The following is a 25855-nucleotide window of genomic DNA, read 5'->3' as shown; positions in this document are numbered from 1 at the left end:
GATGTTGTCAACATCCGAATCTAACCCAGGCCACCAAATGTAGCTACGTGCGAGTGTTTTCATTTTTGATGTACCAAAATGTGCCTGATGTAGTTCCTCAAGCACAGCTTTCCTCAGTTGTGGTGGAATGTAAAGGCGTGTCCCCCTCAACAAACATCCTTCTTGAAGTGCAAATTCATGTTGGTCTATTCCAAATCGGTATTCTTTAGCAACTGTTTTTCCTGTTTCTAGTCCCTGCACAAGTTTGCTTACTATTTTGTCATCTTTTATAGTTCTACCCAAATCGTCCACTGTGACAGGCATATTATGTATGCAGTTTAATTCTATAATATCAATTTCGGAAATTGTTACTACCGATTGTGCTCGTGGTAACCGGGAGAATGCGTCTCCCCCCAGCGGGTTAGGGGGTCAGAATATACCCGCGGTAGGTATGCCTGTCGTAAGAGGCGACTAAAATACCAGATTCAAGGGGCTGTGTAGCGCAGCCCTTCAGGTTGCCAGCGCAATATATAGCTTCTCCAAACCCAATTGTCAACCTCACCTATCCGCGGCGAATCCTGTTTCACTAACTGACGCGGCTCTGGCAACCTCAAGCTCCTCATGGAACCTGTGGGTGGGGAGGGAGGGATGGCCTGATGGTTTAATGTGGCTACATAAATCGTTCCCGAGATGGTCGGGCTAGCACCTTAATGGTGATGTATTATCGGAGCGTACCGGATCTGTATCCGGCAAAGGACCATCACACCGATAACACTCCCCAAAACCTTCGGGGAGTAACCTTATCGCTACATCGACGACGACGACGGGAGAATGCGTCTGCATTGCTATGCTCGGCTGATTTTCGGTACTTGATTTCGTAGTCGAACGAAGACAAAAAAATTGCGTAATGTTGCATCCGTGTTGCTGATAATATAGGGAGACCCTTTTGTGGTGAAAAAATCTGTGTAACTGGTTTGTTGTCACATTGTAGAATGAAGTTTCTGGCATAGACGTACTGGTAAAATTTCTTTACGCCGTACACTTTAGCATATGCCTCTTTGTCGAACTGGCTGTAACGTTGTTGCATAGCTGTCAGAGTTTGCGAGGCGAATTGTATTGGTCGTTCGGTACCGTCTGGGTAAATGTGGCTTAAAACCGCCCCAACTCCTACCGGGCTTGCGTCTGTTGCCAGTACTAAAGGTAACTTTGGATTATAATGTACTAAATAACTTGGACATGACATTTTTTGTTTGACCGTATTAAAAGATAATTTGCATTTGTCATCCGAAACGAATGGCACTTTGTCTTTGAGTAAGTTATTTAGCGGATACAGTACCGTGCTTAAATTTTCAAAAAATCTGCCGTAATAATTTACTAAACCGATAAAGGAACGTACCTCATCCTTGTTTGTTGGCTCTTTCATCTGTGGTATTGCCTCCATTTTTTCTTTTATTTTGTGGATGCCGTGACGATCGATCTTATAACCGCAATATGTGATTGAGTCTGCCATGAACTCACATTTATTGAAATTTGCCCTCATGTTGTGTTTTTCAAGGCGTTGTAGTACGGTTTCAAGACGTTGAATGTGCTATGTATCGTTTAGTGCTGTTATTTTGATATCGTCCAGAAAAACCGTAACACCATCGATGTCTTTAAGAATGTTATCGATCTCGCGTTGCCATTTTGCTGGCCCTCTTGCAATTCCGTACATTATTCTAGTCCGCTGGTATTGTCCCTTATGTGTTGAAAGTGTGAGAATCCTTTGATCTTCTTCGTGCACTTCCTTTTGAAGATACACTTTGGTGAGGTCGATTTTCGTGAATTCCTCACCACCAGACATTTGTGAAAACAATTCTTCGATAGACGGTAATGGATGTTCGTCGATGAGAATGCAAGGGTTTATGGCGATCTTATAATCGCCGCAAATTCTAACTTTGTCGTTACTTTTAGGTACTGGAACAATTGGTGTTGCCCATTCGCTGGTGTCAACTTTTTTTAATACGCCATTTTGTACCAAGTCGTCAATTTCTTTTTCGATTCGTGCTCGCATTGAGACCGCTGGTCGCCTTGCTTTCATGAAAATTGGTGTTACGTTAGGTTTCAAGTGAATATGTGCTTTCAACCCGGTTAGCTTGCCCATTGATATTGTGTCGAACACTCGTGGATACTTGTGCCTCAATGTTTCTAAAGATATTTTGGCATCGATTTTCGCGAGTGTATGCTCGCCACGAAAAACTTTGTTTCAGTCCAACGGCAATAGGTTAAGCCACTCACGCCCCAATAATGGATGGCGTTTTGATTCGACAATATATAATCGTAGCTCATACGTTTTCCCCTTAGAAGCGACTTTAACATACATGAAACGGAATACTTTGATATTATTTCCAGTGTAGCTGACCAGGTCTATGCCCGGTTCGTGTAGTTATTGTTCTTCAATGCGTCCAATTTGATGATTGTAATCGAGTTTGCTCATAATTGCGACCGGTGCGCCGCTGTCAATTTCAAAATCTATAAAAAATGTTTTCCTTGGTGTGTGCTTAGCTTTGTTTCCGATGATATGTCAGATATCCTCCACTTCACGATGCTCAGCGTAGTTAGCCTCCGTTTGGTCCTTCTGCTTCCGTTTCGTTTTGATGCAAACTTTTTTTGTGTGTCCGGATATGCGGCATTCCGTACAGTATAAATTTTTTTCTGTACATTGTCGCGAAATATGTTGTCCGCCACAATGATAACAGCTTTTTTTCGATTCTTTTCCTGAGTGTTTTATTTTATTGGTATTCTTCGACCGATTTCCCCCCGATGCACGATTTGTTTTTCCTTGAGTGATACTTGCCCAACATCTTTGAGGTTATGTGTCATTTCGGCATTACCTTTTTCAGACAGTTCCATTGCAAGTGCTGTCTTTAATGTGTTCTCGAGTGTTAAATCCGTTTTTTCTAGCAACCGATTTCGCATAACTTTGCTTTTCAAACCGAAAACTAGTTGATTTCTTAAGGCTGTCCCGAGATATGAACCGAAATTGCAATTCGTAGCTATTTTCTTCATTCAGTTCAATCAAAAATTCGTCCACCGACTGATGGTCTTGTTGCCGGCTTAGGTGGAAACAATAATTTTCCACGATTTCTAGTGGCTTTGGCTCAAATATTTCAGCCAGTGTCTTACAAATTTCGTCGTATTTTTTCTTCTCAGGTTCGGCCGGCGCTAACTTGTCGCACAATGTATTGTACGTTGCATAGCCGATGTAATGTAGCAGCAAATGAACTTGTTTGTTTTCCTGCGTTTCATTTATAGCAAACGCGCTTTCTAAGCGTTTTTGCCAACGACTCCATTGTATTTTTTCCTTGTCAAATTCCTCGAATTGAAAAAATGCTGACTTCCTCGTGTTGTCACCATTTATAGGAATTTGCTGTAATAGAGTCATTTTAATTTTGTATAATGATGTAGGAAATAAATTTCGATTTGTCCGAGTAGCGGTGGTTAGACAAAATATGGACAATAGTTGGATATCTCCACGTGTAATTCTACCGTCCTCGTCGCCACTTTGTTGTAATGCTGTAGAATCACTTATGCGGCAGTTACGAACGTACGTACCAAAAACGTGTCAGCTGACACGACCTATCTTATGAGTGTGCAATGTAAACGAAAAATCACCGACGTGCAACGCCCGTACGTACGTAGCCCGGAACGTAGAAATCAAAACAATTTTGATTTTTTTCGTAAGAACGTGTCAGCTGATCGCTCTCTCACTAGACAGACCTAGTAAACTTTTGTGCGCTAATTTTTGACCGTTTGCAGTTTTATGCAAAAACACCTTATTAAAGTTTGAAAAATTGTGAAAATAATTCGAAATAATTATGTAAAAGTGCAGATTATAAATATGTGATCTATTTATATTTATTTAATATTAATTCCAGCCTTTTACAACATCAAAAATTAAATTGGAAAAAGTTGGTCAATGGTCAATGGCAACAGTGCTTATCTGTAAACAATACACACACAAATATATTATGTACATGTACACAGACGCACACATTGATTCCTACGGGCTTGAGGGTTCGCTGAAACGTGTTTCGTACGACAAACGTCCGTACGTACGGCACATGTCGGTGGGTAATTGCCGCTTTAGTTTATTTCAATAATAGAGATAAAAGTCCAATGCTGGTGTCGATTATTATGCTTATTAATAGTATCGAGTTTAATACTTAAGGCTAGTATGTAGGTGTATTTATAACACTGGAAGAAGCTACAGGCCTGCCAAAATACTGCCCTCAGAACCGCCACGCCCCCCCCCCCCCCCCTCATATACATAATGAGGCGAGAATACTCCCCATTAGGGAGAGAAATAAACTGCTAACCAAACAGTTCGTGTTGAATAACCAGAAACCTGGGCATCCCAACAGACATCTGATTGATGAGCCAACACTGCCCAGGGGCTTAAGGAGTCATCTCCGTAAACCTTATGAGGAAAAACGGCACCTGAGAACTCAGCCCTATGAAGCCAAAAAACAAAAGCAGTGTAAGATGACCATCGTGGTCATCTTTATTCTTGCGTCGTAGTTGACGCAGGTTATCGCCCAAACGCTTTAGCGCAACTTAAGTAAAGCACACAATATTAATTGCGTAGACTTCTCGCACATACACTGCTTCTAATACCAAAACAAGAAACTGATGAACTTTACTCTTTAAATATATTCTTTTGAAATTTTATTTTACTGAATATAAAAATGTTCACAAACTTAGAAAATTTAATATATATGTATATATATATATATGTGAGCTGCTGAAAACTTTGCTTCTTGACGAGTTGAATGCGCGAAATTAATTGGCGTCATTCGAAGTGACGTTTATGAAGGTAACCCTCATGGTGAGTGATTGGTGTGGTCAAAAAAATTGACGTGGTTAATATTTAATGATTGATGTTATGGTCACTCAACACTTATCATAAGGGTTGCCTTACATCATCCCCCTTTGGAAAAGAAGAATTGGCCAAATTCTTCTGTCCCAAACGTGATGTATTTTATCTTAATAAAAGTTTAAGACTGTTAAACTAAATTTAAATCTACATCTATGTTTAGATCTAAATTAAAAATGAAATTCTAAAGTCTAATTCTAAAGTAGGACTTAAATTTAATTTTTATAATTAAAAACAATTTTTTTGTGTTTTAATTCTACTGTATGAATTAAGTTCTTAATTTTTAATGATTGTTTAAATTTATTTGAATTCATTGTCTTTTTTTCAGGTTTGGAAGAAAAACATTTTATTTCTAATTTAACAATAGAGATTAACTTTAAATAATCTTGAATTTAAAAATTTAATTTAATTAATTTTTCTTATTCTATTTTTATGTACTATTTTTTTTCTTTTTCGTTTCGTCATCAATTAACGTGACGTTTACGCCGTCAATACCTATTACGGTATACGGACCAATATAGGTACTACTATGCTTGTCGCGGGGTTCTTTTTCAAGCAATACCTTGTCAAATACCTTGACAGATATTGGTTGTGAACTTTTGTTATATCCGGTTTGATTTTTTAATTTGTGTTCTGTAACTGTTTTATTCGCTAATTCGTGAGTTTTTTGAAAACGAAATTTAACTTCTTTCGAATAGTTTTCTATGTTATAAATCGGGTCTATTTTATCGGTTTGCAGTTCTTTTGGTAAATTAGCTGCTTTGCCAAAGACTAATTCATATGGTGAGAATTTATTATCGAATACTGTGTTTGTTGTTGTGTTATGAAGAAAAGTGAAATATTTCAAGTAAACATCCCAGTCGGAAAAATTGGGATTTAGAAAAGATCTTAAATATTCATTGAAAACTCTGTGATTTCGCTCTACTGTGCCAAGGGTTTCATGATGGTACGCTGTGGAAAATTTATGTTCTATTTTTAATAGTTTTGTTAACTCTGAAAAAATTTCATTTTTGTATTCGGTACCTAAATCAGTTTTAATCGTCTTCATAATGCCATATATTAGTATGAAATTTTCAAAAATAGCTGATGCGACCGTTTTTGCACTTTTGTCAGGTATCGCAATCGTTACTAAGTATTTGCTGAGATCGCATATAATGGTGACAGCGAACTTGTTACCATTATCGGATTGAGGTAGAGGTCCTATAGTGTCAATGACAACAATGTCGAATGGCTTACATGGTGTTTCGGTTAGGACTAAATTTTCTTTTGTTTTTGGCTTAACCTTATTCAAAAGACATTTTTCGCAGTTTTTAACAAATTTCGCTATATCGCGCGTCATGCCTTTCCAATAATATTTGGTTCTGAGTTTTGCATAAACTTTTTTGCTACCGAAATGTCCTCCTAAAATTGGGTCGGTATGGTAAGTTGTTATTAATTGTTGTTTTTTGTCTTCGTCTGTCACAGTTTCTACGGGTTCGGTTAGGACGATTTCTAAATGTTTTAAAATTTTATTCCCAGTGGTTTTCAGATCTGATATCGAAAAATATTTAAAAAGATTATCATTTTTTTGCAATTCAATTATATTAATATTGCGCTTGCCAGCTTCTTTTTGTAGCTTCAAAAGTAATTCATCTAAATGTATTATTTTGTTAGCACACGCAACCTTAATTAACTCAATCTTTTTGTGTTTTAGATGCGCATTTAATTCAAAATTCGTAATTTTACCACTTTTATCATAATTTATTTGTGATTTTACTCTGGGTATTTTCTTTGAAAATTTGTTTGAAAAATTATCATAAACTTGTAATTTTATGTTTTCTTTTACTTTTTCTTCTTTGAGTATTTCTTGTTGCATTAATTGTTCTTGTTTTGTCTGTGATCTTGTCTGTACTGCTAAGATTGATGTTCCTGAATTTTTTATTTCTTCTATTGTGATGCGAGAGAGTGCATCTGCTCCTACGTTCGTTTTACCTTTTATGTATTCAATAGTGAAGTTGTACTCTGCCAGTTCAAGTCTGATACGTGAAAGTTTTGAAGAGGGATCTTTCATATTGAACAAGTAAACTAATGGACGATGATCGGACTTGACTGTAAAGTGTGTGCCATATATGTATGGTCTGAACTGTTTTATTGCAAAAAATATAGCTAAAAGCTCTAACTCAATTATTGATTTCTTTTGTTCTGAATTATTAAATGATTTGGACGCGAAACAAATTGGTAAGTCAATGCCATCTTTATTTTGACTTAAAATGGCACCACAACCAATTTTTGAAGCGTCGACAGTAATTATAAATTCCTTTTTGAAGTCTGGGTATTGGAGAATTTGAGGAGAAATTAAAGATTTTCGAAGTTTTTCAAATGCTATATCACATGATTGATCCCATTTAAATTCTACTCTTTTCCTGCTAAGTTTATTTAAAGGTGCTGCTATGGAAGCAAAATTTGGTATAAACCTTCTGTAATAATTGGCGAATGCCACGAATCGTCTTACTGCATCTTTATCGGAAGGTTTCGGATATTTCTTTATTGCAATTATTTTGGAATCGTCTGGAAGTAGACCTTTTGACGAACATTTGTGTCCTAGGAAAGTGACTTCTGAACGCATGAAGTTGCATTTTTCGGGATTTAGACGCAAATTAAATTTTTTGCATGTTTGAAAGACTTGTTCTAAATTTTTAAGATGGTGAGCTTCGCTGCACCCAATGACTATAAGATCATCGACATATAAAAAGGCTTGGTTTGGAGAAATTCCTGAAAAGGCAATTGACATCATTCTTGAGAATGAATTCGGAGCTACGTTTAAGCCGAATGGTAAAACTTTCCATCGAAAAGCACCGCGATCAGTGCTGAATGAAGTGATGTCTCTAGAATCTTTATTTAATGGGATTTGGTGAAAACCTGAATACAGATCCAATGTAGAAAAATATTTGGCTCTGCCTAGATTATCAAGAATATCGTCTATTCGTGCAAGTGGGAATTTGTCTGCTATCAATTTTTTGTTTACGGCTCTAAAGTCAACACACATCCTGTAGGATTTCTGTCCATTTGGGTTTTTCTTTGGCACAAGTATCAATGGACTATTATAGTTGGAATAGCTGTGTTCTATAAGATCGTTTTGCAATAAATTATCAACTTGTTTATTAATTTCCTCTCTCTGACAGTATGGTAAACGGTAATTTTTTATGTAAACAGGATTTGTATCTGTCAATCGTAATTTCTGTTCATAAAAGTTGTTAAGTGTCATACGATCGGTCTTTAGTGCAAAAATATCATCATAGTTTAGACATAAATCGAGAAGTTTTGGTTTGGCATAGTTCGGCATTTGTTTTTCTAAAATTGATTTTAATTCATCTGACCTTTTCGAATCTTTTGAAAGATCATTGATTTTATACACGTTATAGTTGGTGATTTCATCCGTAAGTATGTTACAATTTCTTACGTATTTTACCTCGTCAGTGACGTTTAATACCTTTATTATCGGATTGTTAGTGTCAACAATACACTTTGCGGTGAACACACCACTACAAATTTCCTGTGCGTCTATGAAAACTGGATGTTTAGATTTTTTCAGCTTAAATAAGCGATAAACTTCGCATCTAGGAGGAATTATCAATGTATTATCGGTTGTATTATGTAAAATTGAAATTTTATGAATATTTTTGCCAATGCCAATTGTTATGCTCTCGTTTGCATAGTCTATAATGCAATTGTATTTTTTCAAAAAGTCTTTGCCTAAAATACCATCTGACGGTATGTTGAATTTGTCATCTACTACATTTAAAGTATGTGGAATTGAAAAATTTGAATAAAAAAGTTCTGTTTTAATGGTACCCAATGTTGAAACTGTATCTGTCGTAACACCCGTTATATTTATAATATTGTTGTTATTTATAGCAACATTTTGTTTTAAACTTGAAAGTTTTATAATTGATATATCAGCCTGTGTATCTACTAAGAAAGTGCATGTTTTAAAAGAGTCATTGCAATTCAGTTCGATAAAATCTGAGTAGTTCAGGTTTAAACAATAAATTGATTTATTTTGAAAGACGTTATTTAATTCAGATTCTGGTCCCCCAGTGTTCGCTCCTGAGGGCCGTTGGCGTTTAAAGTGCGTACACTAGCGTTATTTGTAGTATTTGAACGTCGATTGTTGTTGTTACTGTTGTTATTGCTGTTGTTTCTGTTTACGGGCCTGCTATTGTTATTTCGAAAATTACCATTATTTCGCGAGCCATAATTATTGTTGTTATTATGCCTATAATTGCTATTGTTGTTTCTGTTAAAATTGTTGTTGTACCTCGAAAAGTTGTTCCTATTATATTGATTTGACCTGAAGTTACCTCGAAAACTATTATTTTGCCTGTTATAACGTGATCTGAACGCTAGTACCTGCCTTTCACTTGTTTGGTTATTTTGTTCTACGATCATTTTCGCAACTACATCCTTAGAATCAGTAAACGTAGTTGACGCTAAAATTGATTTTACTAGGTCTGAGCGAGTGTTAAGCCGACAAACGTTGACGGTTTGTTCGACTGCCATTTCGTGCGCTTTTTCCTGAGTCATTCCTTCTATAACTAATGATCGTTCTAAAGCATCGGAGAGTTCCTCAACACGTTTAGCGAATTCAGTATGATTATTATTAAAAACTTTTAACGATGCAATTTTTCCTGCAACAACTTTTGAGTTGTCAGGTTTTATTCTACCTTTTAATGCATCTTTTATTTGTTGAATTGTTGTTACTTCATTTGGAATTGCCTCACGCGCTTTCCCTTCTAACTTGGATTTTATAAACGAAATGAAAGTATTTGTCAAATTTTCTTCCATCAAATCTTCTATCAAAACTATTTTATCTATAAAGGATGCAAGTGAAAGCGGATCGCCGCTGTAGTTTTCTCTAATTATGGATGCACACATAGTAATAAAAGTTTTCTTTTGCTCTGAAGTCGCCATTGTTGGTTGTTCTTCGCTAATTGTGTCTAAATTATTATTGTGGAGTGAATTGGAAAATCCAGGGAAATCCTCAAGAAAAGATACGTGACTTTTTTTAATAATACTAGCTTTGTAAGCTGAAGTTGTCGATGCGTCGGATAATTCTTCCTCAGTGTCAAAATCCGAACTTGATTCGCTTTCTTGTATTAATTCAGAAAGATCTTTGGGTATTTTTATATTGCAGTTAATTCTAGAAAAACATTTAGTGAGTTGTTCTCTGCACTTTGACAAACTTTCGATTATTGAACTAGGCTTATCTCGATTTTCAAAATATGAATTTACTTGTATTATGATTTGGTTATAGCTTTTAATTAAAGCATCTTCATATTCTATTGATTTTTTCGCTGAGATAGATCGGTTATTTAAAACTCGTTTAGTAACTTTAGTGAAATTAGAGCGTAAATTTTTGAAATTGGAATCAAAATCTGACATTTGACAACTGACATCTGAAAACTTTATTACATTTATTGAAAATGTTTACCTCCGTGGCAGAAAAAAAAAAAATGTTTCATAAAAAAATTCGGAAAAATGTTAAGATTAACGCTGTAGGCACTGTTTATATAAGAATGAAGTTGAAACTATTCATTCGCTCAGTAATTGTGGTTTGTAATTTAAAAAAATTTTTTTTTTGTTTAAAAAAAATCAGAGAATATTCGAAATATTCAAAATCGATGAGTTAATTGGTAAATGGTAAAGATTCGCATATTCGAAAGGCACTGTATTTAAGACTTATTTTGTAAATGCAAGTGAATGTTGAAATATTTTAACCGCACTGTATTCGTTTAATAATGCAAAGAGAAAAAACTGTTGGGATATTTAAAAGACACTGTATATAATACACAGTTTGAAAAGAGTCGCAAATGTAAGATATGTTGAAATATTTGGAATACACTGTATTCGTGTGATGCTTCGAAGGAATTGTTAACTATTTGAATGGCACTGTATTTGTTGCAAAAAAAATATGTAAATGTTTAGACATCTATGATGCTTAATTTCCGAAGAAATAATTGGAAAAAGAGAAAAGTAAGCTTTCACCGATAAAATAAATTTTCACCATTACTTTGATTGACTGTAACCCGTCTATGTTGATATTTAAAGTCAATGAGAATTTTTCAAGATTGATTAGGTTTGAATAACTATCGCAAAATTTTGGCGAAAAGATTTGATATTTTTGGTATTATACATATAAAATTGATGTATAATTTGCGTTTCAAAAAGGTTTTAAAAACATGTTTAAATTTGAAAAAAATATTTTTTCCGATTGTATTTATTACGAAGCAGTGTTCGCATTTAAAATAAAAAAATTCCAGTTCCATATTAATGTTCGAAAAAGAAAGAATATAGTAATATATGCGTGATAATATGCATGTGATGGCCGTATATTTGAAATTATATTTAATGTGCATTCGAATTTTTGGCGATATTTGAATGTTTATATGTTTATATTTCAATATAATTGTTTTATGTATGTAAGTAATTTGAAAAATTCAATTTCTTAATTTAATTAGTTTAACATGTTATTGTCTTTAAAGTAGAAAAAGTATGTTGCTACATGCGTAGTAAACAAATGTTTAAGAAAAGTATGTTTATAATCAAAAGTGTCAAATTGTGTTGCTACATGCGTAGTAAACAAATGTTTAAGAAAAGTATGTTTATAATCAAAAGTGTCAAATTGTGTTGCTACATGCGAAGGCTACATGTGTATTACGAAAAATTGTTGCTAAGTTTATAGTATACATGTATTTATACTGAGAAAGCCAAACTACCTACGTATGTACAAAGTTAAAATTTTATATACGTATATATTATGGTACTGTACCGCCCTTTTTCTGCTTTGCTTGCTGCCTTTGGTTGTATGCTGCTGAAATTTGTTGTTGTTGGTGTTGTCTTCCGTTGCTGCCGTTACCAAGTGAAGCTTTTCCTATTTGCCTCTCGTTCTTGCTTCTGTCTTTTAGCTTCTTTTGCTTTCTCGAATTTTTGTGGATGAGTAAATGGCGTGTCGGTGATGTTTTACCGCTATTAACGGTGCTTATTAAAGGCGTCACTGGTGGTTGTGTTTTTAGTTTCACCGTTATGGCGTGGTACAGCCAGTTCAAAATTTAATATCTCCATATACATGTATGTATGTATGTATGTAACACCACAAAATGTAGGTTTTGTGTAAGTTCCAAATTTATGTTTAGTAAAAATTGTATTTTTAAATTTCTTTTAAATTTTATCAAATTAGTTTTTAAATGTATATGTTTTAAATAGTCCATTTTGCCATATGTGGCTTTTTGTTTTGCAACTTTGTATTTTTTTCGTTTTTTTTTTGAAATTTTGTATATTTTTTTTGTAATTTTTCCTTTCGGAGTTTTGTATATTTTTGTAGTATTTGCAACTTTTGTAATTTCGTAGCTTTAAAATTTTGTGAAATTTTATGATTTTTGTATTTTTGAAATTTTGTAATTTTTGTAGGTTTGAAATTTGATAAGAATAAAAATTTTTTTGTAGTATTTTTGTAATTTTGTAGTTTTTTTGTAGTCTTTTTATAATTTTATAACTTTTTTTGTATTTTTTTTTTTGAAATTTTATATTTTTTTTGGAATTTTATATATTTTTGTATTTTTTTTTTGTAATTTTTCGTAAATTTTTGAAATTATCTTACTTCGAGTAATTTTCTTTTTTTGCATATATTTTATGAATTTTGCAAAAAAAAATTTTCTTCATATTGGCACAACCACCACGCACTTTTTCGTCGCAACCACCACGCACATATTCTTCCAGATTTTATTTTTAATTATGCTGCTTTTGTAGTGCAGGGAATTTTTTCCTTCCCCGACGCCAGTTTTTGCCGCAGGCATGGCCACGGTCGCCATGTAAGACGACCATCGTCACGGTCGCCATGTAAGATGACCATCGTGGTCATCTTTATTCTTGCGTCGTAGTTGACGCAGGTTATCGCCCAAACGCTTTAGCGCAACTTAAGTAAAGCACACAATATTAATTGCGTAGACTTCTCGCACATACACTGCTTCTAATACCAAAACAAGAAACTGATGAACTTTACTCTTTAAATATATTCTTTTGAAATTTTATTTTACTGAATATAAAAATGTTCACAAACTTAGAAAATTTAATATATATGTATATATATATATATGTGAGCTGCTGAAAACTTTGCTTCTTGACGAGTTGAATGCGCGAAATTAATTGGCGTCATTCGAAGTGACGTTTATGAAGGTAACCCTCATGGTGAGTGATTGGTGTGGTCAAAAAAATTGACGTGGTTAATATTTAATGATTGATGTTATGGTCACTCAACACTTATCATAAGGGTTGCCTTACAGCAGGACCTCAGTGAACTCCACAAACAGGCGTCGGACCTGTTGTTGTTGTTGTTGTAGCAATGCTCGCCACACCTAATAACCCCGACCGATCACAAATTGTCATCAATATCCTCTAACGGGAGTCCAAGGAAACTTGCCGTTTCAACAGGGGTGGACCATAAGGAAAGGGGTGTTAGAGGCGTTGGTTCCACATTACAATTGAAGAGATGGTTGGTGTCATGTGGGGACACATTGCAAGCGGGGCATACATTTTGTATGTCGGGGTTGATTCTGGATAGGTAAGAGTTTAACCTGTTACAGTATCCAGAACGAAGTTGAGCAAGAGTGACACGCGTTTCCCTGGGGAGTATGCGTTCCTCTTCCGCGAGTTTTGGATAATTTTCGTTAAGTACTGGATTCACCGGGCAATTCCCGGCATAAAGGTCCGACGCCTGTTTGTGGAGTTCACCAAGGACCTGCTTGTGTTTTTTTGCTTCATACGGCTGAGTTCTCAGGTGCCGTATTTCCTCAAATGCTTACGAAGATGACTCCTTAAGTCCCTAGGCGGTGCTGGCTCATCAAGCAGGTGACTGTTGGGATGCCCAGGTTTCTGGGTATTCAACAGGAACTGTTTAGTTAGCATCTCATTCCTCTCCCTGATGGGGAGTATTCTCGCCTCATTATGTAGATGGTGTTCTGGGGACATAAGAAGACAGCCCGTGGCGGTTCTGAGCGCAGTATTTTGGCAGGCCTGTAGCTTCTTCCAGTGGGTAGTTTTTAGGCTTGGCGACCATATAGGCTGGCCAATTGCTTTGTATGTGGTAATGATCGTTTCTTTGTCTTTTCCCCAAGTACTGCCAGCAAGGGATTTGAGGATTTTATTACGGCTCTGGATTTTCGGAACAATTGCGGCTGCGTGCCCACCGAAATGTAGATCCTGATCAAACGTCACACCCAGGATTTTGGGGTGTAGGACAGTCGGTAGCGTAGTGCCATCGACGTGGGACGTCCAAGTTGTAGATAAGAGCGCGGATGATTTAGCCGGTGATGTCAGGTTTCGCGAGGCGAAAAAACTGGAGAGATAAGGGAGGTAGCCGTTTATTCTATTGCAAAGCTTATCGATCTTTGGGCCCGGGACTGTGGCCATTATTGTGCTGTCATCGGCGTAGGAAACGATAGTAACTCCTTCTGGTGGCGAAGGTAGCTTTGATATGTAAAAATTAAACAAAAGTGGGGATAGGACACCACCCTGTGGCACTCCTTGTTTAATTCTTCTTGGCTTTGATATTTCGTTTCTGAATTGCACCGATGCCTACCGACCACCCAGATAATTTGCGGTCCACCTTTTAAGACATGGGGGAAGGGTAGACCCTTCCAAGTCTTGCAGTAACGTGCCATGGTTGACCGTATCAAAAGCTTTTGATAGGTCTAGCGCTACGAGTACTGTTGTATGGTGGGGCTTCTGATTTAAACCACAATTTTTCTGGGTGCTAATGGCATTTAGCGCGGTGGTAGTGCTACGGAGTTTTCTGAAGCCATGCTGATGAGGGGCTAGCTGCAAATTTGCTTGGAAATAAGGGAGCAAAATGGCTTCAAGCGTCTTTGCCACTGGCGATAGGAGAGATATCGGACGATACGACTCCCCTATGTTAGCTGGTTTCCCAGGCTTTAGTAGCGGGACCACCTTGGCCATTTTCCATTTCTCAGGTATGACAAAGGTGGAAAGAGACAGGTTGAAGACATGCGCCAAATATTTGAAACCCTCTTTCCCTAGGCTTTTAAGCATCGGCATGGCTATGCCGTCTGGGCCCACTGCTTTGGATGGTTTAGCACGACCAATGGCGTCCTCAACCTCTTTAGCGGTGATGGTGATTTGTGACGCGCTGAATTTGTATTTATGTGCGCGTCTATTGGCTCTCCGTCTATCTTTGTCGACCGTAGGATGCATTATATATTGTCGCCAGAAAGCGCTCGCGCATTTTTTCGCGTCCGACAGCACTTTGTCGCCAAAGGCGATGGAAACTTTGTCTTTGTGCTTAGTCGGATTCGATAGGGACTTTACGGTGGACCAAAGTTTACCCACACCGGTAGAGAGGTTACAACCTCTTAGGTGCTCCTCCCATTTCGCCCGCTTGTGTTCATCCACAAGCAATCTGATGCGTTGGTTTATATCCCTTATTTGGGGGTCGCCTGGATCAAGCTGTCTTATAAGGTCACGTTCTCTCGCTAAGGCCTCCGCCGGGAAGTGGGGCCGGATTTCGGGAATTCTCCCGGCGGGAATGATATGTGCCGAGGCGGATTTAATGACCTTGCGGAAGGCACGCTCCCCTTGGCGGGCATCAGTCGGGATAGGGAGGGCAGCAAAGCGGCTGTCTGTAAAGGATTTATAACCTTCCCACTTTCCTTTTTTGAAGTTTATGAAAGTGCGTTTTTCAGTGACGATGAAGTCGGGGGTACGCTCAAGCGAAATAAGTATGGGCAGGTGGTCGGATGCCAATGTTACCATCGGCTGCCAGTTGACGCAGTTTACGAGTTCTGCGCTCACGATTGAGATATCTGGGGCAGGGGCTGATGCTCAGCATTGCTACCACCTCCACTACGAAGGTAGTTGTTATGAGTGGTATCAGCTGTTTGAGTTGTTGGCGCCGTGGGGCGCGAGCAGCAGCGGGTACTTGTTGTGGCTTGCTGATCAGCCGGGCTGCTGGAAGGTAGTGGGGGGCGCTTAGGCGTAGACTACGGGACGCCCTTGGGCGTGAACAGCAAGGAGCCACAAAAGATTTATAAAAGTTACGTGGACGTCGGGTTTTGGGATCAAGCCCAGAACAACCTGTCCGATGCAACCATCCCTTGCACGAGACACCCTGAACTGAGTATGACCGTCCTAAAAAGATTCTTTTCCGGCAGATGCAGCAAAACCATTTCTCAGGACCGGGGTCAGGAGACGGACCCGGATTGGATTCGAGGCCTTCCCGGAGTAAGAGAATATGGAGCAGTCCTGCTGCAAGCAGCTGCTGGGAGGATGACAATTTGTGGGAGGGACGAAACAAATTAGATGGGGTCACACTGAAATGACAGTCCTTGGTCGGGAAAAATCCCGAGTCGCTCCGGTACATAGAAACGACTGCCTTGGGAAGCGACCTTGGGACCTCTATGTAGAGAATTGCGCGGTGCTCAAAGAACAATGCCCAAAACTTGCAGAAGAGGAACGCACACTCCCTAGGGAAACGCGAGTCACTCTAGCTCAACTTCGATCTGGATACAATAACACGTTAAACTCTTACCTATCCAGAATCAACACCGACATACAAAACATATGTCCTGCTTGTAACGTGTCCCCACATGACACCAATCATCTCAACTGCATTGTGGAACCAACGCTTCTAACATCCCTCCCATTATGGTCCACCCCTGTTGAAACAGCAAGTTTCCTTGGACTCCCGTTAGAGGACATTGATGACAATTTGTGATGTTGTTGTTGTAGCGATAAGGTTTCTCCCCGAAGGTTTTGGGGAGTGTTATCGATATGATGGTCCTTTGCCGTATACAGATCCGGTACGCTCCGGTAACTTAGCAACATTAAGGTGCTAGCCCTATCATCTCGGGAACGATTTATATGGCCACATTAAACATTCAGGCCACCCCCCCCCCCTCCCCACCCCCAAGTTCCATGAGGAGCTTTGGGTCGCTAGAGCCTAGTCTGTTAGTGAACAGGATTCACCGCGGATAGGTGAGGTTGAACATTGGGTTTGGAGAAGCTATATATTGCGCTGGCAACCTGAAAGGGTTGCGCTCACAGCCCCTTGAATCTGGTATTTTAGTCGCCTCTTACGACAGGCATACCTACCGCGGGTATATTCTGACCCCCTAACCCGCTGGGGGAGACAATTTGTGATCGGTTGCACCTATTGGATGGGGCCAAGCACTGCTACAATAACAACAAGCTCAATATTAAAAACCACAGCGAAATGCTGAACAAACAGTTGTTGTTGTTGTTGTTGTAGCAATGCTCGCCCCACCTAATAGCCGCGACCGATCACAAATTGTCATCAACATCCTCTAACGGGAGTCCAAGGAAACTTGCCGTTTCAACAGGGGTGGACCATAAGGAAAGGGGTGTTAGAGGCGTTGGTTCCACATTACAATTAAAGAGATGGTTGGTGTCATGTGGGGACACATTGCAAACAGGGCATACATTTTGTATGTCGGGGTTGATTCTGGATAGGTAAGAGTTTAACCTGTTACAGTATCCAGAACGAAGTTGAGCAAGAGTGACACGCGTTTCCCTGGGGAGTATGCGTTCCTCTGCTGGGTTCTCAGGTGCCGTATTTCCTCAAAATGCTTACGGAGATGACTCCTTAGGCCCCTAGGCGGTGCTGGTTCGTCAATCAGATGTCTGTTGGGATGCCCAGGTTTCTGGGTATTCAACAGAAACTGTTTGGTCAGCATCTCATTTCTCTCCCTGATGGGGAGTATTCTCGCCTCATTATGCAGATGGTGTTCTGGGGACATAAGAAGACAGCCCGTGGCGATTCTGAGAGCAGTATTTTGGCAGGCCTGTAGTTTCTTCCAGTGGGTGGTTTTTAGGCTTGGCGACCATATGGGTGACGCGTAGCACGTAATCGGCTGGCTAATTGCTTTGTATGTGGTCAAGAGCGTTTCTTTATCTTTTCCCCAGGTACTGCCAGCAAGGGATTTGAGGATTTTATTACGGCTCTGAATTCTTGGAACAATTGCGGTTGCGTGCGCACCAAAATGTAGATCCTGATCAAACGTCACACCCAAGATTTTGGGGTGTAGGACAGTCGGTAGCGTAGTGCCATCGACGTGGATGTTCAATATGGTCGACATTTGGGGCGTCCATGTTGTAAATAAGGTCGCGGAAGATTTAGTCGGTGACAATGCCAGGTTTCGCGAGGCGAAAAAACTGGAGAGATCAGGGAGATAGCCGTTTATTTTATTGCATAGCTCATCGATCTTTGGGCCTGGGCCTGTGGCCATTATTGTGCAGTCATCGGCGTAGGAAACGATTGTGACTCCTTCCGGTGGTGAAGGTAGCTTACATATGTAGAAATTAAACAAAAGCGGGGATAGGACACCACCCTGTGGCACCCCTTGTTTAATTCTCCTTTGTTTTGATGTTTCGTTTCTGAATTGCACCGATGCCTGCCGACCACCCAGATAATTTGCGGTCCACCTTTTAAGACATAGGGGAAGGGTGGACCCTTCCAGGTCTTGCAGTAACGAGCCATGGTTGACCGTATCAAAAGCTTTTGATAGGTCTAACGCTACGAGTACTGTTCTATGGTGTGGATATTGATTCAAACCGCAATTTATATGGGTGCTAATGACATTTAGCGCGGAGGTAGTGCTATGGAGTTTTCTGAAGCCATGCTGATGAGGGGCTAGCTGCAAATGTGCTTGGAAATAAGGGAGCAAAATGGCTTCAAGCGTCTTTGCCACTGGCGATAGGAGAGATATCGGACGATATGACTCACCTACGTTAGCTGGTTTCCCAGGCTTTAATAGCGGGACCACCTTGGCCATTTTCCATTTCTCGGGTATGACAAAGGTGGAAAGAGACAGGTTGAAGACATCCGCTAAGTATTTGAAACCCTCTTTCCCTAGGTTTTTAAGCATCGGCATGGCTATGCCGTCTGGGCCCACTGCTTTGGATGGTTTAGCGCGACCAATGGCGTCCTCAACCTCTCTAGCGGTGATGGTAATTGGTGACGCGCTGAGTTTGTGTTTATGTGCGTGTCTATTGGCTCTCCGTCTATCTTTGTCGACCGTAGGATGCATTATATATTGTCGGCAGAAAGCGCTCGCGCATTTTTTCGCATCCGACAGCACCTTATCGCCAAAGGCGATGGAAACTTTGTCTTTGTGCTTAGTCGGATTCGATAGGGACTTTACGGTGGACCAAAGTTTACCTACACCGGTAGAGAGGTTACAACCTCTTAGGTGCTCTTCCCATTTCGCCCGCTTGTGTTCGTCCACAAGCAATCTGATGCGTTGGTTTATATCCCTTATTTGGGGGTCGCCTGGATCAAGCTGTCTTATAAGGTCGCGTTCCCTCGCTAAGCTCGCGGCCTCCGCCGGGAAGTGGGGCCGGATTTCGGGAATTCTCCCGGCGGGAATGAAATGTGCCGAGGCTGATTCAATGACCTTACGGAAGGCACGCTCCCCATGGCAGGCATCAGTCGGGATAGGGAGGGCAGCAAAGCTGCTGTCTGTTGCAGATTTATATTCTTCCCACTTTCCTTTTTTGAAATTTATGAAAGTGCGTTTTTCGGTGACGATGAATTCGGCGATACGCTCGAACGAAATACGTATGGGCAGGTGGTCGGATGCCAATGTTACCATCGGCTGCCAGTTGACGCAGTTTACGAGTTCTGCGCTCACGATTGAGATATCTGGCGAGCTATGACAGCTTCCTACCATACGTGTGGGGGCGTCTCCGTTTATTGTGCAGAACGTCGTTTCGTCTATTTGATCCGCCAACATCTCACCCCTACTGTCCGCCCGCAAGTTTGAACGCCATAGGTCGTGATGGGCATTGAAATCGCCTAAGATAATGCGATTGTTGCCAGTGAGTAAGACCTCGATATTAGGGCGGTATCCACTGGGGCAACAGGTGACAGGAGGGATGTAGATGTTGATGATTTCTAGATTTGCATCGCCTGACCGGACAGATAGGCCTTGACGTTCTAAGACATTGTCACTGCGGTCGATGCCAGGATCAAATATATGATATTGCACAGAGTGGTGTATAATAAACGCGAGGCCGCCTCCATTTCCGCTCTCGCGGTCTTTCCTGTGGATATTATAACCAGAGCAGGTCTTCAATGCAGATCTTGCCGTGAGTTTAGTCTCTTGAATCGCAGCAATGCGGATGTTGTGCCGCTTCATGAAATCGACTATCTCCGTAATCTTCCTAGTTAGTCCATTACAGTTGTACTGCAGAATTCTGAAGTGCATGAGGGGTGACGCCGCCACTCTAGGGGTAAGTGAGGGGTGACTACGCCTAGGTTGTGGAAGGCCAGGACGCAATTGCTGTTGTGGCCTTGGGACTGGGCGCCCTTGGGCAAGCATTGGGGTACCCGGATGATTTGGGTTTGCGACCTGGCAACATGGCGCGATGAAACCCGTCGGGGGTTGCCGTCGCGGAGACCAGAACATCTAGGAAAGTGGCACCACCCAAGGCAGGAGCTGCATTGAGCGGATGTCGCAAACCTATATATTCTGTGCTGGCAGACGGTGCAAACGGAGGCAGGGACTAAGAGTCTGTTTCCCTGACCTGCACGATTGCTGCCAGAAAAGAGGGGGGAGAAGACGGGGGCAGGGGCTGATGCTCAGCATTGCTACCAGCTCTACTACGAAGGTAGTTGTTATGAGTGGTATCAGCTGTTTGAGTTGTTGGCGCCGTGGGGCGCGAGCAGCAGCGGGTACTTGTTGTGGCTTGCTGAGCAGCGAAGCTGCTGGAAGGTAGTGGATACGCTTAGGCGTAGACTACGGGACGCCCTTGGGCGTGAGCAGCAAGGAGCCACAAAAGATTTATAAAAGTTACGTGGACGTCGGGTTTTGGGATCAAGCCCAGAACAACCTGTCCGATGCAACCATCCCTTGCACGAGACACACTGAACAGAGTATGACCGTCCTAAAAAGATTCTTTTCTGGCAAATGCAGCAAAACCATTTCTCATGACCGGGGTCAGGAGACGGACCCGGATTGGGTTCGATACCTTCCCGGAGTAAGAGAATATGTAGCAGTCCTGCTGCAAGGAGCTGCTGGGAGGATGACAATTTGTGGGAGGGACGAAACAAATTAAATGGGGTCACACTGAAATGACAGTCCTTGGTCGGGAAAAATCCCGAGTCGCTCCGGTACATAGAACCGACTGCCTTGGGAAGCGCTGAACAAACAGTTCTTGCTCAATTGTCACATAACAGGACAACCTAGCAAACAACTGCTTGATTTGGCACCGCCTCCACGGGGTCGAGGGAACATCTACTAAAGCACTATAACGAGATCTGGCACCTGCCAACACAGCCGTTTGATCCAGGCAAGCATAAACAGGCCCTTAGCCAAATCCACACAGAATCTGTAAATGCCTTTGTCAGGACGCGCCCGGTGAACCCCGTTATTAATATGCAATATACCACCCTTGCAGAAGAAGAAAGCACACTACCAAGGGAGAATCGAGGCACCCTGGCCCAACTTCGCACTGGATACTGTAACAGGTTAAACTCTTACTTGTCCAGAATCAACCCTGACATACGTAATGTATGTCCTGCATGTGATGTGTCCCCACATGACACCAAGCATCTTTTCAATTGTAATATGGAACCTACGCCTCTAACACCCATCTCCCTATGGTCCGCCCCTGTTGAAACAACTAGTTTCCTTGGACTCTGGTTCGAGGACTTTGATGACAATTTGTGAGTGGTCGAGCCCATTGAATGGGGCGAAGCACTGTTAATACGACAACAAAAACAACATGCAACCATACTTTGCACGTGATACATTGGCATGAATGTGAGTGTCCTAAATAAATTCATTTCAAGCAAACGCTGCAAAAATACTTCTCTCGGCCGGAGTTAGGCTGAACACGTTTCCAGTGCAAGAGTGTGGAGCAGTCTAGCTTCCAAGATCCGATTCGTGGAGAACAATTTATGGGATTGTCGCAAAAATTGAATTGAGTCTATCCAGTGCATAAAATCTGCTGCCGGGTGTAGCATTTTTTATGCTTACGATCGGGTTTTCAGTTCGAGTATATAACTTTAACTTCAGTTGAACTCAAAGTTCCAGTTAGCTTATTGTGGAATAATGTATCTTCAATAAATATATTAATTCGTTCCATCTTGCATCGCAACGATTCCCGCAGTTTTAAAGATGTGTAGTTTAACGGAAATGGGCAGTCCATTACCGGATGTTAGTATGCTTCTGGCGTCTTCTGGTACTAGATCCATCAAACTATGAACTTTGATGGTGAACAGTGAACGAGTTGTATTCGTAGACAGCCACCTATAGTTCTTACAGTAAATAGTAATGAGCTGATTAAAATCAGAATGAAAAATATGCCCGGCCCATAACGTATGTTTATTATTTATTTAAAAAAAAAACATTCCACTTAAAGTGTACACAAAAAATCCCAATACCACTAGAAGAATCCACAGGATAATCGAGCCAAAAAATGCACTTAACAGTCATATTTCTGACTAATACATGGACTAAAACGTGATCTCCCAACACACCCGTTGCTGTTGTTGTGACGGCATGTATGTCGTATGTGGCTAACTGCCTATTATTATGAAAATTATTAAATGTACTCACTTCTTTTGCTATTTGATCCAAAGCTTGATCTTCAGCATTTATGCGAGAATTACAACGACGTCGACCAACAGCTCCACTACTGTCCATAATTTTAGAGCACCTGGTATATCACTATTTAATACCAGTTAAAATTTTAACCTAGAAAATATTTAATTTCTTATATTAATTATGTAAAAATAGGCTAATAAAATATTCAATTAAGTTAACGCATACATGTACACATCCCCACAAATATGTATATATTTGAGTTGCAGTTTTAATTAAAATCAGTAGCCGTACTGTGCTGAATTGATTTGAAGCCTTTTACGGGTTTTGAAATGTGGGTACATATGTTCTTACATATATGCATACAAATGCATCAGCTAAGTATTTTAAACAAATTTGGCACACCAATGCATGTCCGTTTGTACAAATTATTAGTAACCTAACTAAAAAAATATTCAAGGATATAAACCAACCAAATGGGGTGCTTTAGAATTCCCCTTATACTTGTACTTTTGTATGTACATATGAAATATATTAATGCAATCGCATATGTACGTACTTATAAGGCTCATTGATCTATATGACGAGACTTATTATAATTTCAACAATGCAATACGTATAGCCAAACGAACACCTGATTACCCCACTGTTGTTTACTTCAACTGGAAATGATGCTTTTCTCAAAATATTGCACTTAGGGATATAGCTATGTACGTTATAGCTAGCTTCTGACCTCTTAAAAAAATTAAATTTGATTCACGATTTATGGCTGGATACGATGCAATACAATCGCTTTCTAAGGTGGTGGCCAACACCTTTTATTTTGGTTTTAACATTGAGCTTCCACAGGTTAAACGGAATGAATAGCAAAACATTTGCGACAAACCAAAAGGAGCCCGGAAAGTAGTTACTTGACTAATTAAATAATACGTTTTCACTCTTTTTTAATTCTTGCAACTTATTCTCCATTTATGTATGTTAATTTTCATCTACAATCGGAGCAGCCGCCCCCTCTTCGAAGATTACCACTTCATTTTGTTCCCTCTTTGCGCACCTTCCTTCCAAAACCAAGAAACCTGTCACTTCGACATCACTCATTCGGCCAAATCGTTCCACTGTAGTCTGTCTACAAATGCAACTCAAATACTTAAAGCATCTTATATTTTAATTACACACATTTAACTTACAAGCCAAGGCTGCTGCTAAATCTAAAGTTTTGAATATTTCACTTTATTTTTGTGTTTTCTTTCCGGAATTTGTCGGTCGCAATTTTTAGGTTTTTAACACACACGCACACATTGACAGAAACGAAAAACTGATGCCAGTGTTGAAAAATGCATTTAAAATGCACTGTTGCATTGTGATACGCGATGTTGCCACCAGATGAAATTTAGTTTGCCAAAATTGTAAAAAGCATATAATGCAGCTTACAAATAAACGTCACATGATGTTGTTGTTGTTGTATTAATTGTATTAACGATAAAAACACTCACTCCTCGAAGGCTTTGGAGAGTGTTATCGAGGTTGATGATCCTTTGCCAGATATAGATCCGGTAACGAAGCATTATTAAGGTACTAGCCCGGCCATCTCGAGAACGATTTATATGACTATATTAAACCTTCTAGGCCATCCCGCCCTCCCCACCCGCTAGTTCCATGAGGATCTTGGGGTCGCCAGCCTCGGCTGTTAATGAAACAGGATTCGCCACGGGCAGGTGAGGGTGACAATTGGGTTGAAGAAGCTATATATTGCGCTGGCAACCTCTTGAGAGGGTTGCACTACACAACCCCTTGAATCAGTTTGGTATTTAGTCGCCTCTGGTTGTGCCCTAAGGTGTTAAAAGCGAGACATGGACGAATTTTGTTGTTGTAGCAGTGCTTCGCCCCATCCAATAGGTGCAACCGATCACAAATTGTCATCAATATCCTCTAACAAGAGTACCAGGATACTCGCTGTTTCAACAGGGGTGAACATAATGAGAGGAGTGTTGGAGGCGTTAGTTCCACAATACAATTGAAGAGATGGTTGTTGTCATGTGGGGACACGTTACAAGCAGGACATATGTTTTGTATGTCGTGGTTGATTCTGGATAGGTAAGAGTTTAACCTGTTACAGTATCCAGATCGAAGTTGAGCTAGAGTGACTCGCGTTTCCCTGGGGAGCGTGCATTCCTCTTCTGCAAGTTTTGGGCATTGTTCTTTGAGTACTGGATTCACCGGGCAATTCCTGGCATAAGGCTCCGACGCCTGTTTGTGGAGTTCACTGAGGACCTGCTTGTGTTTTTTGGCTTCATACGGCTGATTTCTCAGATGCCGTCATTTCTCATAATGCTTACGGAGATGACTCTTTAAGCCCCTGGGCGGTGTTGGCTCACCAATCAGATGTCTGTTGGGATGCCCAGGTTTCTGGGTATTCAACAGGAACTGTTTGGTTAGCATCTTATTTCTCCCCCTGATTTGGAGTATTCTCGCCTCATTATGTAGATGGTGTTCTGGGGACATAAGAAGACAACCCGTGGCGGTTCTGTGAGCAGTATTTTGGCAGGACTGTAGCTTCTTCCAGTGAGTTCTTTTTAGGCTTGGCGACCATATAGGGGACGAGTAGCATGCAATCTGGCTGGCCAATTGCTTTTTAAGTGGGTTTCTTTGTCTTTTTCCCAAGAAATTTGAGGATTTTATTACGACTCTGGATTTTCGGTACTATTGCGGCTGCATGCTCACCAATATGTAGATCTTGGTCGAACGTCACACGCAAGATTTTGGGGTGTAGGTCAGTACGTAGCGTAGTGCCATCGACGTGGATGTTCAAAATGGTCGACATTGGGACGTCCATGTTGTAAATAAGGTCGCGGATGATTTAGTCAGTGATATCGCCAGGTTTCGCGAGGCGAAACAACTGGAGGGATCAGGGAGGTAGCCGTTTATTCTGTTGCAAAGCTCATCGATCTGTGGGCGTGGGCCTGTGGCCATTAAGCCGGAGTCATTGGTGCCGTATGTCGTATCGCTGTATCTGTATCCCTAACGTAATCAGCTGTTTATCGTTACGACGGTAACCAAAACCCAATTGGTTGGCTACGATACGGTTACGACCTTAAGCTGCAGACATTGGTGCTTTATCGGTAACCGTATCGGTAACCTTATAACATCTGATTCGACCAATCTTATGAGAATCAATGCAATCGATTATTGGTGCCGCTAAGGTCGTTACCGTATCGTAGCCAACCAATTGGGTTTTGGTTTACCGTCGTAACGACAAACAGCTGATTACGTTAGGGATACGGATACAGCGATACGACATACGGCACCAATGACTCCGGCTTTAGCGGTACCAATAATCGATTGCATTGGT

At 40.4% G+C, this 25855-nt stretch overlaps 1 protein-coding gene across 4 annotated transcripts in view; it reads right to left on the bottom strand.

Moving 5' to 3' along the window:
- Positions 1-23809, bottom strand: part of LOC137249754 (leucine-rich repeat flightless-interacting protein 2) — a 122748-nt gene extending 98939 nt beyond the window's left edge. Inside the window, exons 1-3 of one of the 4 annotated variants that reach the window (XM_067781601.1) lie at positions 23694-23793; positions 23561-23632; positions 22522-22659 (exon numbers count right to left, since the gene is read on the bottom strand). In XM_067781601.1, coding sequence (XP_067637702.1) covers positions 22522-22608 — 87 coding nt within the window. In that variant the 5' untranslated portion in view covers positions 22609-22659; positions 23561-23632; positions 23694-23793. Of the gene's footprint in view, positions 1-22521; positions 22660-23239; positions 23535-23560; positions 23633-23682 lie in introns of those variants that run through there. The other 3 variants (XM_067781600.1, XM_067781603.1, XM_067781604.1) reach the window with 3 other exon arrangements.
- Positions 23810-25855: the final 2046 nt, after the last annotated feature.

Source organism: Eurosta solidaginis, chromosome 4 (assembly GCF_040869045.1).
Source record: "Eurosta solidaginis isolate ZX-2024a chromosome 4, ASM4086904v1, whole genome shotgun sequence".
NCBI lineage: Eukaryota > Metazoa > Arthropoda > Insecta > Diptera > Tephritidae > Eurosta > Eurosta solidaginis.
The sequence above is the reverse complement of the archived record's forward strand: the minus strand, read 5'-3'. Positions and strand labels throughout refer to the sequence as shown.